This window comes from Osmerus mordax, chromosome 20 (assembly GCF_038355195.1).
Source record: "Osmerus mordax isolate fOsmMor3 chromosome 20, fOsmMor3.pri, whole genome shotgun sequence".
NCBI classification, from domain to species: Eukaryota; Metazoa; Chordata; class Actinopteri; order Osmeriformes; family Osmeridae; genus Osmerus; species Osmerus mordax.
Window position 1 is genome coordinate 3,218,325 of NC_090069.1, and position 17,477 is coordinate 3,235,801.

Genomic DNA, 17,477 nt, shown 5'->3' on the forward strand with positions numbered 1-17,477 from the left:
AGGATTTGGCAAAGAGGAGATCAAGCCGTCTGCACAAATCATCCGAATTTTCATTTGTCAAAAACAGCTTTCCGAATGTGATTTACGGCCGAGACATGAAATCCTACTCAGTGGTCGGCCCGCAGGGGATGTGGGAGTATATTATGGGCTGGTAGATTACTACACTCTGGATATGCCATGGAAGATTAGAGAAACATTCAAAAGTCATTACACCACTTTGGCTCATGTGGTGTTTTCTGCTGTCCTGGGTTGACGCGGTAAGTGGGACAGTGTGTCAGTTCTCCGCTCACAGACGCAGACTTGGAGAGAGAGAGGAAGCTGGAGCCTCAAGCGCACTCTGGACGAAGCATCCGTTGGCTCGTCATCGACCCACCGCCGCGTTCGTTGGTCTTGGGCTCTCGCGCACGCGCAACGGCCTTCGCTCCTGTCCCGACGTGTCTTTGTCAGACTCTCCGAATGCATCCGAAACCCTCTCTTGCCGTATCGAACGCCACCCGGGTCATCGCCATGGTGCCCCAGGATGGCGGGAAGGCCAGCCCACGGTAGCGATGTACGCATCACAAATCACCGGTACATCTCCCCTTAGCGCCGGGCGCCGGGGACGGGAAATCAATGACATCCAACAGGATACTTCATCAGCCCAAATTTTCTGTAGCCTGATGGTAGATGGAGGGAAGGAGGGATGGAGAGAGAGAGCGAGAGAGAGAGGGAGAGGGTGGATAGAAGGATGGAGGAGCGGGGGAGGGGGGTGGCTCAAGACCAGCCCGGTGTGTCAGGGCCGATCGAAAGGTCTGGTTTGCCTCAGACAAGGACGTGCTGTAGATGTGAACAGAGCGGTGTGGAGAATGGGAGAGAAATCCTGGAATTTTTTTCATGTTAACCCCTAATCAGCACATCAGCAATTGCATTATTATTTGATAATGTCTTGTGTTCATTCACGCTGTGTTCTTACTATCGTCTCCGTCTCCGCCTGCCTCCAATAACAAACTGCATGCTGTCTTTTTGGGTTTTGGGATATTTACTATAAACACTGTCCTCTGGCCTTCATGCCTCAGGGAGACTTTGCTAGTACCGCTGTGTCTGAACTGCTCCTTTTTACACTACATACACTCATACACATACTCTCATAAACTTCTAATACATACAAACCCAGAACTAATCTGATAGGCGCGCTGTTTGAGTTGAGACACACTGAACCTTCTTCCACGCGAGAAAGCGGGGGAGTCTGTGTTTTGGAGAAGGGGAATAAAGAAGTAAAGAGATGAAAAGGTTCCTGTGAGGAAGAGAGTGAGTGAAGTCACGGTGAAGGATATCTGTTGTAAAAGCTGGTAGCCATTGTAATAACCCTGCACAATAAATGCAGCGATGCATGAAAAGGGTTCTGTACACTGTCTTGCAATGAATAGACAGACTGAAGCTGACTGAGGTTGTCCTTGGTTTATATGCTTATTCTCTTTTTCCTTTTTCGGCCTCCTTTTCTGAGCTCCTGCTCACTCATGTATTCATATGCAAGGTATTTACTTGCTCTCTCTCTTTGTCTTTCTCCTTCTCTCTCTCTGATTCAGGGACAGACAGCAGGATGATTCTGGAAGGCCTGCAGAGGTTTGGCCCCATGCCCACCTACCTACCCGTCAGCTACCAGGTCCTTAATGCCGACTCCGCCTTCTTCCTGAAGGAGGCCAATCAGGACCTGATGAGGAACTCCAGCCTCCAGGCGCGGACAGAAGCCTTCTTCATCCAGCAGGCTCGGAGGATGCCGTCCCTCAACGCCAGCTACGGACCCCTCTCTGTTCAGCAACCAGTCCCCCTGGACCTCCTCCAGAACCCTGGGCCTTTCACCGGACCCCCATCCTCCTCCTCTCCAGCTCTCTTCCCCTTCAACTGGAAGGTCCACACATACATCATCAACGACAGGATCCACCCCAGTTGGCCCAAGGTCCAGGTGTTGTTCTACGTGGCCGGGAGGGACTGGGACGACTACAGCGCCGTCCACAGGCTGCCCTGCGTCCGCATGTTCGCCTTTCACGAGACCCAGGAGGTCCGGGGCACCTGCCGGCTGAAGGGGGAGCTGGGGCTGTGTGTGGCCGAGCTGGAGCCCCTGGCGAGCTGGTTCAGCCCCCCCACAGTCAGACCCGGGAGGCAGAGGGCTCCAGAGCAAGCCCAGGGCACCCCCGTGGAGCTCTACTACATGGTACAGTCTGCAGACAGCGGCGAGTGCAGCTCTGAGGACCCCAAGAAGGCCAGTACCATCCGTACGGAGCAGCAGGGGCCCTTGGGGTATTTCTCCGGGCCTACGCCCATGCAGCGCATCGGGAGCGTGAGGTTGTTCCAGCCCCTTTCAGAGCTGAGGTTGGACGGCAACTTCATGGTGATGGTGCCTTCTAGACCAATCAGACAGAGGGAAACTGTCTCCACCTTTCTGGCGCTTTCCAGCCTCTCACCCATCCAGATCTTTACCCTCAGGTGAGTCAGAAGGGCAGCCCATGCGTGTGTGTGTGTGTGTGTGTGTGTGTGTGTGTATGAACCTGTGTTCTCCAGGGAGTCTAGTCATAGGGATTTGCTGTGAGGATTTGCAGCGATTCATTCAAAGTTCACGTCCCTCCTCTAAATGTCACGCTTGTATTAGATATTACCAACAAGTGGAGGAAGACCAATGCTTAAAAAAAAAACTATATCTAAAGTACCCCATATAAACAGCTATTGTGTTTGTTTAAACAGATTATTTCACTATTAAACAAATAAACCCTTTATAGCCTGTTGACATCTGCAACAACAAAACAATTGGCAACAGTAAACCCAGAAATAGCAAAAGGCTTTGTTTTAAACGGCGTCAAAGAGAAACTTCTCATTGATTCATTGAGCTCTGAGTGATAATTAGACTGTGACAAAGCGACTCAAGGCGCTCCATTGGCCATGCAAATGAAGATGTAAGGAATATGCATTTGCTGCTTAGAAGCCTGAGATCTAAATCGCGGGAGATGAAACTGTTTGGAGCTCAAGGAGCAGCATTGACAAACAACTCAGGCAATTCATCAACCTGGCTAAGCAGGAAACCAGCCAAAAAGCCTCATTGCTATTCTTTCACCCGCACCATGATGAACATTTATGAAGTGTTCACTGTGTGTCAGTATTTGCACTGAAACCAATTACTCCTTTGAGCCTTTCTGCTGTGCTTTTGCTACACATTCCCACTTTTAAAAGTTAGCTTCGACGATATCCTCTGGGGGTCCAACTTGAGGGGAAACCTGGACTTGCTAATCAGCCCAGATAAAACATCAAAGTCTTTCAAAAATCATCAGTCTTACAAAGGTCCAACCGAAGCACGAACAGACGGTTATCAGCTATGTTGAAAGGAGAGCCCCGCGCGAATACTTTGATGCCGTGCTGGCGTGGTGGCGCGCTGGTATGGGTGCGTGTCTGTGGACTAACTCTTTTAGTGTGCACTTTTAGTGTGTTTTTTCTCCCACCCGCTCTCGTGGTAACCCCTTGTCAGATGATAAGGCCCTTTGAAGGAAACCCCTCCGCGGTTCTCCGGCGGCGAGTGCGTGTGGCAGTGCCAAGTCCAGGGCCTCGTGCCTCCGAGGGAGGCGCTGTGTGTGCAAGCGTGTGACGCCAGGCCCGCCTACAGTTCTACGTGCGGTGCGATGACGGGTGCGTTCCCCACACACAAGGACTGTGTGACCTCCGACCTCTTGCCTGGGAAGATTTATGACATTTTCAACCGCGTGTGCGGGTGTGAATGTTCTGTACACTTCTAGAGCTAACAGTGCTGGGTGTTCCGGAAGCCTCATTGTGTATTTATGAACCCTGGGTTTGTCCCCCATCCTTTAGTCTAACTGCAGCCACCGTGAGCAGTGACCATATCTTGGAGATAAGCTCTCTAGACAGCTGCTCAGGCTAAATATGTTCTTTTCAACATGGATGTCTAAGAATGGGCTAAGGCTAGGCATAGTGTCATGATGCGTCCTTGTAGCTATACATTTTCCATACAACATTTCAAATGTGGAATACTTGATTTCAAAGGATTGTTCAGTTAAATATAAATACTGACCCAGACAAGAAAGTATCATCATTCATCATGGTCTTCTCAGCCTTGAATATACCGTGTATATTCCAGATACGTTTCCCCCTAAGGCTGTATGAGTACAGCTTTCCCTTTTTTGTATCCTGTCATCTGTATGAGATCTAATCTACACTAATGCAATCCAAGTCAATTCCAATCCAGAATGCAATTAGTGTGTAGCATTTTTTTTTTTCTTTGTTTGTTTCTTTTTCATTGAGTAACACACAGACACATACACTCAAACGGGTATCAAAAAGCATTTCCTTAAAGTGTTTGTTGTTCTATAGCGAAAAAAACCTTCTGGAACTGTCAGCAGCAATGGCCCGCTCACTAGCCTAGCCTCATTAGCCACGGAGATAGGTTTGGGCTTTATTCCTCATTCAGAATGCAAATGAAAACAGTCTCCTTTTGAACAAATTAACACCCCTTTCCAAAGATAAATAGTCCCAGTTGTCTTGTAATTTTGACTAAACAATCTTACATGTTTCCACAGGTCCCCCTAGGCACTATGCTAATGCATGCTAACGACTAATGAATCAGAGTGGAAGGTAACAACCGGGAAATGTAGCCTAAATATTGTGTCTTAAGGCCCTTTTGGCATTCGGTTTAAAAGGTGGATTAGGTTTTTTCTTTGAGAACAAGACAAACAGCAAAAAGAACATTTAGGCAATTTCATTTATCTAAAATGTGCAATGTGCCCAAATACATGCACAGCTGTGGAAAACTGCATTTGGTATTCGGTATTTGGCCAATTCATTACATTTGGAATTCATAACATTTGGTTTGGCCAATCATTTTCATTTCGGTGCATCCTCAGATGTCTCTGCGAAAAATCTTTAAGGGAAGATGTGACAAAGAGTTGATGAAATCCCTTCTGGAGACTGTCTCCGAATGAGGCAGCTGGCGGCATACATACTGGCCCCGTTGCGCTATCAAAAGGAGGAGCAGTCGTAAGAAATTATTACTGGGTGGATGTAAGCGTTGGGACTGCTCGCTGCAGGCAGCCTGGGACTGCTGTGTGGAGGCAGGCCCCCTACCCACAGACATATCTGCATAGAGTTAGCAATCTAACAAGTCTTCCCAGCACGCAAAACCGCAAATTACTTATTAATGAGAAGATGAGGAGAGCCTTGGTCTTCAAAGTAAACATTCTGGCTAGCATCCCCGCCATCCCCCCGTGAAACGCAGGGATGGCGGGAAAAGAGGAGAGGAGAGAGGGGAAGGGGGAAGAGTTTGCTCAATAAACGGAGACAGCTGCTAGTACGATTTAGAAGTATAGTACCTTCAACAGATGAAAGTTGTGCACGTGCATGCCTGCTTCTCCAACGATACACTGAAACCTTGTCAAACGGAGAAAGAGGGAGACAGAAAGGTTGATAGAGGGAACGAGAGAAAAGGGGGAAGCGGGGAGGGGCACGGAAGAAAGAGGAAAGTTTCCATAAAGAAAACTGTTCTGATTAAACCTAAAAATGGAAATGGAAACTGCAGGATGGCCTATCTCTATGACCTTTTAAAGAACGATAAGTCATAGAAGAGAGAAGCAAAGATAACAATAATATTCAGAGGGGGGAAGCATCTCGTTTCTAACCTTTTCTCTGTGTGATATTTTGTTGGCTGATAAGGAGTGGCGAAGACCTAGGATTCACACAGTTAGCTTCAAAATCAGTGTAGAGATGAGATCTTTGACCTGCTCGCACAAGCGTGTGAGCAAAAAGTTCAAAAAAGTAAAAATATGTATTTATACCGATTACATTTCAGCAGACATTATACCAACAAAGCACAACATAACTTGGAAAATAAATACATTTGTAACATAGCATTTTCATCAACCGTCCTTGAATAGCCCAAAATTAGGCCTTTAACTGACTGCTGAAAGAATGTAACATATTCTGTTAGCCTACAACACAAAAGTGAACTAAAGACTAACTTTTCGGTGCAACCCAAGGACATCCTTCTGTCCCTTGACAGAACACTATTCCTCGGCTAACATCCTGGTCCTTGCAGCAGCGGCATCAGCCCCACGCCGCTGCAAGTGTTCATGTAGATCCAGCATGTGCTGTTCCCCAACGCCATGACCTCCAAGGCCCGCTGGCCTCACGTTGTGAGTGGCCACGCCGAGGTCACAGATCCTTCTCTGTTCCGAGGGAGCCTTCTGGTCCCAGTTGGAGGCTAAGGAGATGCATCGTGAAGGACGGATGGAGCAGCCCGGAGGGTTCCGTGGCCGTGGAGAAGTCTTGAGGTTCGAGGGCGATCGAGGAGAAGAGGATGCAGCATCCTCTCTCCCTCTCTGCTCCCTCTCTCCCTCTTTCACTCTCCTTCCCCCTCTTTCTTTCGCTCCCTCTCTCTCCCTCTCTCCTACTGACTCTGTGGGAGTCAGGTGGCTGAGCGGTTAGGGAAGCGGGCTAGTAATCAGAAGGTTGCCAGTTCGATTCCCGGCTGTGCCAGATTGACCTTGGGCAAGGCACTTCACCCTACTTGCCTTGGGGGAATGTCCCTGTACTTACTGTAAGTCGCTCTGGATAAGAGCGTCTGCTAAATATAAATGTACTCTCTCCATCCTAAAATTATGTTTTTTGTGCTATATTTTTTTGCAACTGCTTGTTTTCCTTAAGGCTGTGGATTTTGCTTTGATTAGTTTGATCACACACCCTGCAGCTGCTAGTACGACATGCTAAATCATACATATTTTAGGATGGGTTTGAGGGATGGTCAAAGAGATATAGCAGTCGTTCATGTTTGGAGCCTGTGTCAGTATTGGAACAGTCCAACCCTGGACACGCATTACTAAGTAAACAAATCTCAAACAGAGTTCCTTGAGATAGAAATAAATTGTTAAACCGTCTGTGGTATAGAGCAGCGGTCCATCCGTGTGCCTGGCCTGGGTCTCAGCTCTGTGGCTGAGGGTGTTGCGCCCGTTTGGAATCGAGCCTTCATCAGCTTCTGGAACTGCTGTGGGGGGTGGATAAGCCTTGATCTGCTCAGTGGTGTGTGTGTGTGTGTGCGGTACAGTAGTTTCTGGTGTGTGTGTGTGTGTCTGCGTGGGGTATGAGGGTGCATAATATACACTTGTCAGGAGCGATAAGTCCTCAGATAACATGCCCCCCCCACCCCCCCACCCCCCCCACCCCAATTCCACTCCAGTCCTCCACTGCATCTCTGTTCTCTTTATCTCCCTCCACACCCCCCTCCCTTCTCTCCCTCCACCCCACCCCCCCTCCCTTCTCTCCATATGTCTCCACATTGATGTTTGTGTGGTTGAAACGTCATGCTCAATCGGAGTCGATAAGCTCCCGGGCAGAAACTCCCTCCACAGTAGGAGGTGGTCCAACTGGTTCACTTGCCGCTACGGCAGGCACCTAGGGAATCAGATTCTTTATTTTTTCTTCTTCAGATTTTTCTTTCAGAGTCACACACTGCGAGGGTAAATTAATATAGAGTTGCACAAATACAGATAACAATTGTGTCTCATGGAGTTTTAAACGTAGCAACAAAAAAAAAAGACGTTTTTAGGGGCACGCTAAAGCTGTGTCCAATCTCAATGACGCCTTGTGACAGGTGTCAGTGTTGCTGGTCGGTATCGACGGTTATTTCACTTCTGCAGCGGTCTGACACTCCACAACGGCTCCTTCTCACCCACAGTACAAACGGACGTGCGAAAGGATCATCCGCAACATTGTGTGTGAGAGAGAGAGAGAGACAGAGAGAGGGAGAGAGAGGGAGGGAGAGAGAGGGAGAGAGAGGGAGAGAGAGGGAGAGAGAGAGAGAGAGAGAGAGGAAAGAGAGCGACTGTGAGGGCAAACGTGCGTTTGTGTGTGTCCAACCCCCTTACGCGTTTCAGAAAAAGCCTCAGCAAGCCGTGACAGCCTCGCGCTACCTCCCGCGGCGCGCTGTCGAGGCTTGAAAGGAAGCGGGGAGAGGGGGAACGACAGGTTAGAGGAGGCCCGCGTACGGGAGCAGACTCGCAGAGACACTTGAGCTCTGCCTCAGTGACCCTGAAAGACCCCTGTGCTCCTTTTCTGGGCTCTGGAGTCAGCAGACCCCAAGCAGAGAACTCTCCTCCTATCGAACAGCGGTAGGGACTTGTTTGACTCTGTGTGTGTGTGTGTTCAAAGGTTACGTTCGAAAGGGGTTTCCGTGGGGTTGAAGTGCGTGCGTCTGATGGTCCGTCGGAGACCGCGTCTAAGCGCGGGTAGTGTCAGGAAAGTGGATGTTGGGCGGGGGGGGGGGGGGGGGCGGGGTATGTTTGGCTCTCATCCAAAGGGATTAGACCTGAGAGACTTGCTCTCCGTGACGCTCCCGTGTTGTGGCCTGTGGGGGAGGAGCCATGGAGCCAGGACTGTAAACATCCTGCAGCGCAGTGGATGAACCTGTGAAGTGGAGGCTCTTCCGAGGGCATGTGTCCTGGCAGACAACTGCTAGCTGGGGGGGCTGTCTGGCTCGTTAAAACCCCCAGCTGTCTCCAGGTGCCAGATTGCTGAGGTCCACTTCAGAGAGCCAAGAGCCCTACAGGTAGAGAGAAGAGAGCCTGTATGTGTGTAGGGGTGTGTAGACACGTGTGTGTGTAGACACGTGTGTGTGTTTGTGTGTGTGTAGACACGTGTGTCAGACATCTTCAGAAATGGTGTACTTACTTATGATTATTCCAATACTCAAAGATACACACACACACTCAAATGAAGAAACACACTCACACACACTCTGAATCAACCTAATTTTCCATCATGGTAAATCTTAACGAATCAAATGGTTCCTTGGCTGTCGTGTTGTAAGTGTGCCATAAATGGTGCCTTTAACAGATGGTGAGGTGATTATACAGACCCACAACCAAGTGAACTTGTAAAGTCTGAATTATTATGCATGGGAATGCTTAGTACAGCTGCAGACCTCTGACTAGAACTACCACAAGAGCAGAGACAGGGAGAACATTATTAACAAGCACAAAAAAGGAGAGATGGGTTGGAGGAGACCAGTGGTGAGGAAGCAACAGAGGGTGTTACAGATAGCATGCAGGGGCGATCAGATTTCACATTTTTCTTGATGAAAACATGTCCCGTTTGAAAAACAAATCAGTGAAATCTAGAAAACAAACAAACCGGTATGGGTGCCAAATCCCACTAGCAATTTCTTTGCCAGGGGAAGAAACAAAAACAACAAAAAAACATTAAGAAAAGACAAAAGGATGCAACACTGCTTGAAAACAAATAGCACTTTTTGAAATGCAGTTTCCTTTGTGCCCTCCTTTCTTCTGGTTAAAAGTCCAACTGAGCACCCAGCAGAGGAGCCCGCCTTGTCCTCCGGAGATTTTGTCCAGGCTAATCATGCAGACACTGAATCATCCCTCAATCCTTCCCCCGTGGGTCCCTCCCTCCCTCCCCCTCCCCCCCCTCCCTCCCTCCCTCCCTCCTCCTCCCCCCCCTCCCCCCCTCCCTCCCTCCCTCTCCCCCTCCCTCCCTCCCTCCAGCCCAGACGCACACTGCCACACACAACAGAACGCCACCCACAACCCCCACCGCAAACGGGAGGGTGTGTCTCTGTGGTTGGCGGTGACTCGCGGGGTCCTTGTCCGGTCTGCCGCGGCCCGTGCTGCTGGCGTTTGGCGCGGCCCAGCGGTGCACGTAATGAAGTTCAAATGAGGCTAATGTGCTCGCTGACGCGCTAGCTTTTAAAGATCAGCCCGCGATTGATTTACCTGCGGTTCTGCTGAGGCATTAACCAATAACACAGCAGATGGAAGCCAACGTGGTTGGAGGCGGGCGCTGATGAAAATGATGGAAACAAAGACTGCTTCTGGGACACGCGGGGTCAAACTCGGTCGTCATTCAGTTCCCTCAAGGTTCTTCTCCGTGGATGCGTGCAGACGCAACCTTGAGAAAATACTCTCCTGTTGCTGCTGTTCGTCATCTGGATTATCATTCATCTGTCAGCCTTACGCCCTGGAGATATAGGCATTTGACCTTAGTCAAATACTAATTACAGTAGATATGGGCTGTGTGTATGGTGGTATTACAATGAGCAGAGACGAGAGAGATCGTAGAAGTCCTTCGATCCTCTTGGTTGCATCCCTGATGACAGCGTCACATACCATTAGCCTAATTGGGTCCATTTTGTTGACACACACACACACACAAACAAGCACACACAGTCCTCAGGTATTTAGCATCTTGGCACTCGGAGAACAGAGTGATACTGTGTGTTTTGGATAGTTTTGCGCTGACCTTTTACCTAACTGAATATCCAGTGACACATCAAGACCACGGGTGAATCCGAGGAGGGGTGGGCTGTGAGTTATTCGTTTCCTGTAGTTTTAGAACCTCTCTCTTCTACATCGATACCAGGCACTTCATCAATCCCTCTTTTGCTTTTGTATTTCCCCCCAGTGTGACACATCCTTCAGTATCCTCATACAATTTATGATGTAATTAGAGGACATCATTAAAAATCAACCGTTTGTACCAGTCCTGCAGAAAATGTTTCAGTGGTTGCCAAAGATTAATCGTCGCAATGATGGTTTTAGATCAGTGTTATTTGCATATGTATGGCGATTTAGATTTTGGTTGTCCTGCTTTTTGACATAATATGCTGTTCATATGGCTTCTAACAGCATGAATAAATGATCCGATCTAAGTGGATTCTCTTTTTTCAGTTCTTGATAGCAAACACATATGTTTTTGGTAGATACGGAGCATGTAATTTCACAAAGTATTCAGTGTATCAATCTTACGTGGCTTTATTAGGTTAAAACATCATGCCGTGCATACATTTATTATACAGTTCACGCTGCATGGAATTCATTAAGGTGTGTTTGTCCCTTTCAGACTGTGTTGATTCTAATACTAGGATAAGCATATACATTGCATCATCTTAATGAAAGGATAATTCATTCATCCATACATCACTTTGAAAGGACAAGGTAGTCTTGGGGAAATGGCTCAAGGGCAGGGATGTGAAACCCCCCATGGTGCCACTGCATGATATAAAGAGGACATGGTAACGATCTCAAACTAAGCCCTATTATGTTCCAGCACTGGCCAGTCTGACGCCAATCCACCGCTGTTAATCTGTAACTTCTCCTGCATCAATACGTTTACTCTGGGTTTAATAAGTCTGACCACATCCTGAGATTATCCCGCTAGTAACGCTCCAGAGCTCTGCCAAATATTGGATCACTCTGGGATGATCCAGCCTATCCTGGGAAATTCTATTTGAAGTCTAATTTCCTCCCGGCTCAACCCATAGTTAGGTCAGGGTGGGTTTATAGGAGATGCAGCCGACACACCCCTCTAGTCCCTAGCCCCAGGGTTAAATGGTTCTAGTCCCCAGTTCTAGGGTTAACTGGTTCCAGCCCTCAGCCCCAGGGTTAAATGGTTCTTGTCCCCAGTTCTAGGGTTAACTGGTTCCAGCCCTCAGCTCCAGGGTTATATGGTTCTAGTCCCCAGTTCTAGTGTTGACTGGTACCAGCCCTCAGCCCCAGGGTTAAATGATTCTAGTCCCCAGTTCTAGGGTTAACTGGTTCCAGCCCTCAGCCCCAGGGTTAAATGGTTCTAGTCCCCAGTTCTAGGGTTAACTGGTTCCAGCCCTCAGCTCCAGGGTTATATGGTTCTAGTCCCCAGTTCTAGTGTTGACTGGTTCCAGCCCTCAGCCCCAGGGTTAAATGATTCTAGTCCCCAGTTCTAGGGTTAACTGGTTCCAGCCCTCCGCCCCAGGGTTAAAGGGTTCTAAGCCCCTTCTTCAGGGTTAATAATGGGTTTGGTTCCCCAGCTCCAGGGTTAAAAGACTGGACAACTGTGTGAATAGCCACCACAGGACTCAGACCTCAGTCTGCCAGGTTATGACCTCATTCCTATTGGTGATTTACAGCAGAGTGGGGTTTTCAAATCCACTGTAAGCGCATGAACATGGTTAAACTTTTTAGTCCTTTGGCATACAACGGCTCACATATGATTTGTTTGTGCCAAATGAAAATCCCCCAACCAGAAATACCATCTCAAATGAAAGCCAACACGTGTACGATAATAGTTATGTTTTTCTAATACGGCAGATGGAGACGTAGAGAAGCATGGTGGGATGGGTTCGTCCCCTGCCAACAGTTACCACTGCTAGGGGGACCCTGGGCTGAGCTGAGAGGTTGCATGGTCCCATGCGTCAGAGTCATGACTCTTTTCTCTCCACTTTCATGGACACGGACTCTTTTCATTTGTCTCCAAACCTACACCCTCTCTTTTCTCTCACTCTCTCCCTGTTTACACTGGCACGTTACTTAGGTGTGCATCTCAAAACGTTTGTGACTCATTGTTTGGGATGTACTTTTCCCTCTCCTATATGGGCACTGAGAGTTTTATTTATCACCACACGTGACACACAGAGAAAGTCTGATTTAGCCATTCATGGAAAATTACACTCGGACACATGCTGTTTCAAGAAAATTGTATGTAAGAAGCACAATAAGCTCAATAAACCAGACCAGACTTTATTGATTGGTCGCGCATATGATCACAGTTCTTCCCAATGACATTGTACTAGCAACCTATTGTAAACATATTTCGGATTTAAACTCCTTTTTCCTCACTGTTGAACTACTTACTGCATTGCCATGGCAATCCCTGACTAAACTGCTTGTTGGTATAAATCACTTTTTTTTAATGAATTTAGAACTTAAGTGGGATAATTACAGCAAATAAATAAAAATACATGTTTTTGAAAGTAGAGCAAAGCACTGACTCCAGGTAGTATGCAGACTATTACTCGATTTCTCACATTGTCTCACAATAGCCCTCTAATTCCTACAGGCTTCTGTAGTGCAGCCAATAGCCTGTAATGTCACTTAAAATTCAGCTCAGCTTTAAAAAAAACTGCAGTTTCACACACCATGGAAATGCCAGCATGACTTTAAAACCAAATGAATCATCCTCAAGGAGCAACAATAATTAAGTATCTTTATCCTTGGAACCTGTAAATTACAGTTGCTTCCTTTTGTAACGTCACATGGATTCTAAAGATGTACCCCATCCATTTGGCAGCTTGTAAATAACTCGACCAATCAATGCCCTCAGAACGAGTCCCATGTGACTAGTCCATCCAGGTTGTTCAACAGAAAAACACCAAAGCTTGGCCTGTCTTCCTTTCATTTGCTCTGTAGTTGTCTTCAACCCCCACACCCCCACCCCCAACCTCACACCCCATCTTCTGCTCCTGTGACTGACTCCTCTTGATCTGCAGTAGCCGGCAACCAGCATGAAACTCCTCTTATTTGAAGTCTCCCTCGTTTCTGCCCCGGCTCTTCTGACTCTTTATTTTCTTCTTTTTCGCGTGTGCGTGTTCAGCCGAGGCACTGCCGAGCTCATGTCTGTCAGTCGTCAGGCTTGTTTCGGAGTTTTAATAAAGAACGGGGCGAAAGAGAAATGAAGAGGAGGGAGAAGATGTGAGGGAACAGAGAGATGAAGAGAGCAAGGAATCCCTATGTGTTGTGGGATGGGTGTCTTCTGGCTGGGGGAGGAGAAGCAGACCAGCTTTAAGGTCCTCTCCTGTGCTTTCCTCTCCTCGCCTTCCATCTCTCACAAACCTCGCTACCTTGTCACTCAAGTCAGCGCGTCCATCCGCTGACTTACATTTAGTCATTTAGCAGACGCTCTTATCCAGAGCGACTTACAGTAAGTGCAGGGACATTCCCCTGAGACAAGTAGGGTGAAGTTCCTTGCCCAAGGACACAACGTCATTTTGCACGGTGGGGAATCGGTCGGCAATCTTCTGATTACTAGCCCGATTCCCTAACCGCTCAGCCACCTGACTTTCACCCAACTCTGGATTGAGCTGGCGGAAATGGCCACGACCGAGGAGGTCCCTGCGTTGTGTCGGACTGTCTCTGTAATAGGACGTGACGAGGTGACCCCCTTCCTGTATGAGCGTTGCCTCGTCCTATCGGCACACAGCAGAAGTAGTCTTCCGGGGTCTTCCTGCCCATAGTGAAGTGCAGCCCAGCAGAGTGGCGAGTGTCTCTGAGGTAAATCAAGTTGATTGGGGGGGGAGGAGTCTTGTGGCCTGGTGGCACTCAGAACCCTCTCCATTAGACACCACTCGATACCATAGAGGTAGTAAGTAGTCCTCCAAGTGGTACTCCACTTGATCAGTCCATCCTCAATTGGTAAATGGGTTTTAACCCCTTCAACACACAGCCCTCCGTGATGTCGGCTATCTCTCTCCTGTAAAGGAACCAGGTATTGATCAGCTGGATGGGTCAATACTGTATTGAGATGATTTGGTCCCATTTCCTTAGGAGCTGCCGGACAGCCCACTTGTGTACAGACTCATCCTGGGGAGTTCTGCTGCTGGGGATGTAGTGATTCGGGACGGCCATGTTGGGCCTTGCCTTCTACGGAACCATCTGGAGGGGTTGAACCCTTTTCCGATGCCATCTCACGGGCACAGATCAGAGGAGATCGCCCAGTAGGTTGATTTAGAGCGAGATCATGGACACAAAGGTATAAAAGTGGTGCCATGAGAAACGAGAGAGGGAGGGAGGGAGCAGGAGAGAGTAAGGTAAACAGAACAACGGAAGCATGAAGCTGTGAAAGATGAAAGAAGACGAGAAGAGAGAGAGTCAGACAGAACGAGAGAGAGAGAGAGAGAAAGTCAGACAGAAAGAGAGAGAGAGCACTCTTGGCTGAAAATCAGCTTAGCGTGGAGAGGACTGCCTACGTGACAGAGGTAATATCCTTTTCAATTTGCCGTGTTGCCCTGCTGCACTTCATTTAACTAGAGCTGATCATGAAAATAACAGAACCAGCCTCATTATCTGCCCTCATCTGCGCATGTGCCCAAACTTCCTCCTCCACTCCAAAGCAAAGGTGGACTACAACTCCCAATGTTTGATCGACTCAAGACCAGTCAGCAAATAGTTTCCTTCACTTAGTGATTGCTGCAAACCCTGGCAGCCCTCAGCTAGTCTCTAATTCAGTTTTGCCCACTTGTAATGACCAAGCTGATTCTGTGCTCAGGAGAGGGCTACAGGCGCTGGGAAATTTGCTCCAAACACTAATGAGAGAGAGTGAAAAGGGAGAGGTAGGGGGAAAGAGAGAGAGACACACACAGAGAGAGAGAGAGAGAGAGAGAGAGAGAGAGAGCAGGAGCCAGAGACTGAGTGAGTGAATAAATCAGTGACTGAGTGGGTGAGACAGACACAGAGAGAAAGAGGGAAAGAGTGAGAAAGAGCGATTTTTGTCAATAATTGGATTCAGCTGGGATATGATTGGAGATTAAGGTACACATACCATGTTAACTAGCATAATATAATTATCCCAATTTCAGCCTCCTCTGTCAACAGAATTAGGTTTGCCTAACTTTTTTCGAGCCGGCGCAGAAACCATGTTGGTCCCTACGAGTTTCGGAGAACCAAATATTGAATCAATTCATGATCCTTGAGCAAAACTAATTCTGCGGAACATCTGAAGTGTTTTGGGTTCTTGGTCGGATTACTGCACGATTGTTTGAATTTCTGACAGTGTTCTTACGAGGTGGATTATACACACTACATAGTCATATAATCCCGAATCAGAGACAGGGACTGTCAGTAATACACTTGTGTTTAAGACGGACTTGGGAACAGAATTTTTCTGGGTCTTTGTTAGGGCCATGTGTGCAGAGAATTAACTAAAGGTGGTGTCTTTGTACTGAGTGACTTAAAAGGTACTACTCCACTTCCATTTATCTTCACTAAAGGTCAGTTTTGTGGCCCAGACTCCCTTGGTGTGCTTAGAGAGACAGTCTGGGAATATGCCCCTTGTACTCCCTTCTACTTACCAAGGGAACGATCCCGGCTCCATTGTGTGTCTTTACAATGGACCATGTTCCTTTCATAGTCTTCTCCTCAAAATCGTTCACTGTAGTGTGCTCACCGTGTAAACGCCATTGCTACATATTTGACATTTGCCAGCTGTCGACAATACAGTACTGGGCATGACTGACTGTCAAGTCAGACTATCTTGTCTCAGAGAAATTGGGTGAATGTTCAGATGCTAAAAATGTAATATCCTGTTCACGTATGCGTGAGACACTCAGAGGTCGCCCTTCTACGGGCGCGTCCTCTCGACAACCGTTACCCACAGTTTGGAACTGTTGTTTTTTATCACAGAAGAGGGGGACGGGCAACGATCACACCTGCGCTTTGATGGTCGTCACTCACTTTGTTGTCTTTCTTCCCCTCCTGTCCTTCTAAGCCAGGAATTGTAACTCGGGAGAGCTCGGTCAGAGCTGTGGGTCATCCATTAAAGTTGCATTTGGAAGCATTGTGCTCATGTCACGGTCGTGGATCATGCTTTGAGTCACTTTTGCTTGGTGCCATAAGTGGTGCGTGCAGATGTGTGTTTGTGTGTGAGAGAGATATTGTGAGATAGTAGAATCTATATTTTTTTTAATGTCCATAGAGGTTCAAATCGTAGACACAAATCACATGACAACTTAAAAATACATAATGTCACGTTTAAAACCTCGGAACATCCAAAATAGCATAGCTAGAGAAGAACAATGAGGAAGAAAGAGATGGAGAGAAAGAGGAGAGAGAGAAATATTGTGTTCGATTATACATACAAACTAGCCCGCACTGAATAAAAGATGCGGGTGCCCTCACACACCATCGCGGAGTCTGGGGTAGTTAACGCAACCACAACACCTTTCCCAAGACACTTCCAGTTCATTACCCACTACCAGGCATTACGCCAGGTCATTTGTGTCTTTTCAAGTTCCATTTCCTGTTTTTCAGAAACACATGAATATGGATGCGTGTTGGTATTTCATTAGCCGCGTGATGAACATGTTGACGTGCTCTCTGGGCAGGGTCTGCCTCGACCATGCCGGTCGGTGAACATCCATCAGCGAGGGATCAGCCTTCGCTGAGCATCTCCTCTGACAACCGCCGTCACGTCTGTAAATACTCATCTCTCTGATGCATAGGGTTGCCGGGGGAATTAATGAGGCTGCTTCATGTGCTGATGCATGAGAAAGAGAGGCCCTCTTCAAATTGCTTTCCTTTATTGCGTCTCCCCCCCCCCCCCCCCCTCCAGCCCCCCCTCCCATTTAGCCAGAAAATCATATTAGCCAAACCAATCTCATTTAAAACATGCCATTCCTTCATTTAGCCCTGATGTTTATTTTTCTGCTGCCCAGCGCTGCAGAGTCCGCATGTCAGAGGGATGTGAGTGAGAGACAGAGGAAGGGGTTAGGGAGAGAGGGTGGGGGGGTGGGGGGGAGGAGACTGCATAGTTCTGGAGGCGGTATTGCATCGGTAATTGTATACTCACAGCCTCCACATGTCATGTTCTCCCTTGGGGTCGTGCATCTGTAGCAGAGAGGCTGGCCCTTTGGTTTTAACAACGGAGAGAGTAACACATGCTGAGAGCAGTGAACGGCACAAACCTTGACATTT

The 17,477-nt window shown here is 47.9% G+C and overlaps 1 protein-coding gene across 1 annotated transcript in view; it reads left to right on the forward strand.

The window, feature by feature from the left end:
* Positions 1–520: 520 nt before the first annotated feature.
* LOC136964543 (transmembrane protein 132C-like) overlaps positions 521–17,477 on the forward strand; it is a 49,807-nt gene continuing 32,850 nt past the window's right edge. The window contains 2 exon segments of the mRNA XM_067258701.1: positions 521–542; positions 1,566–2,463. Of these exon segments, the coding sequence (XP_067114802.1) occupies positions 521–542; positions 1,566–2,463 (920 nt within the window).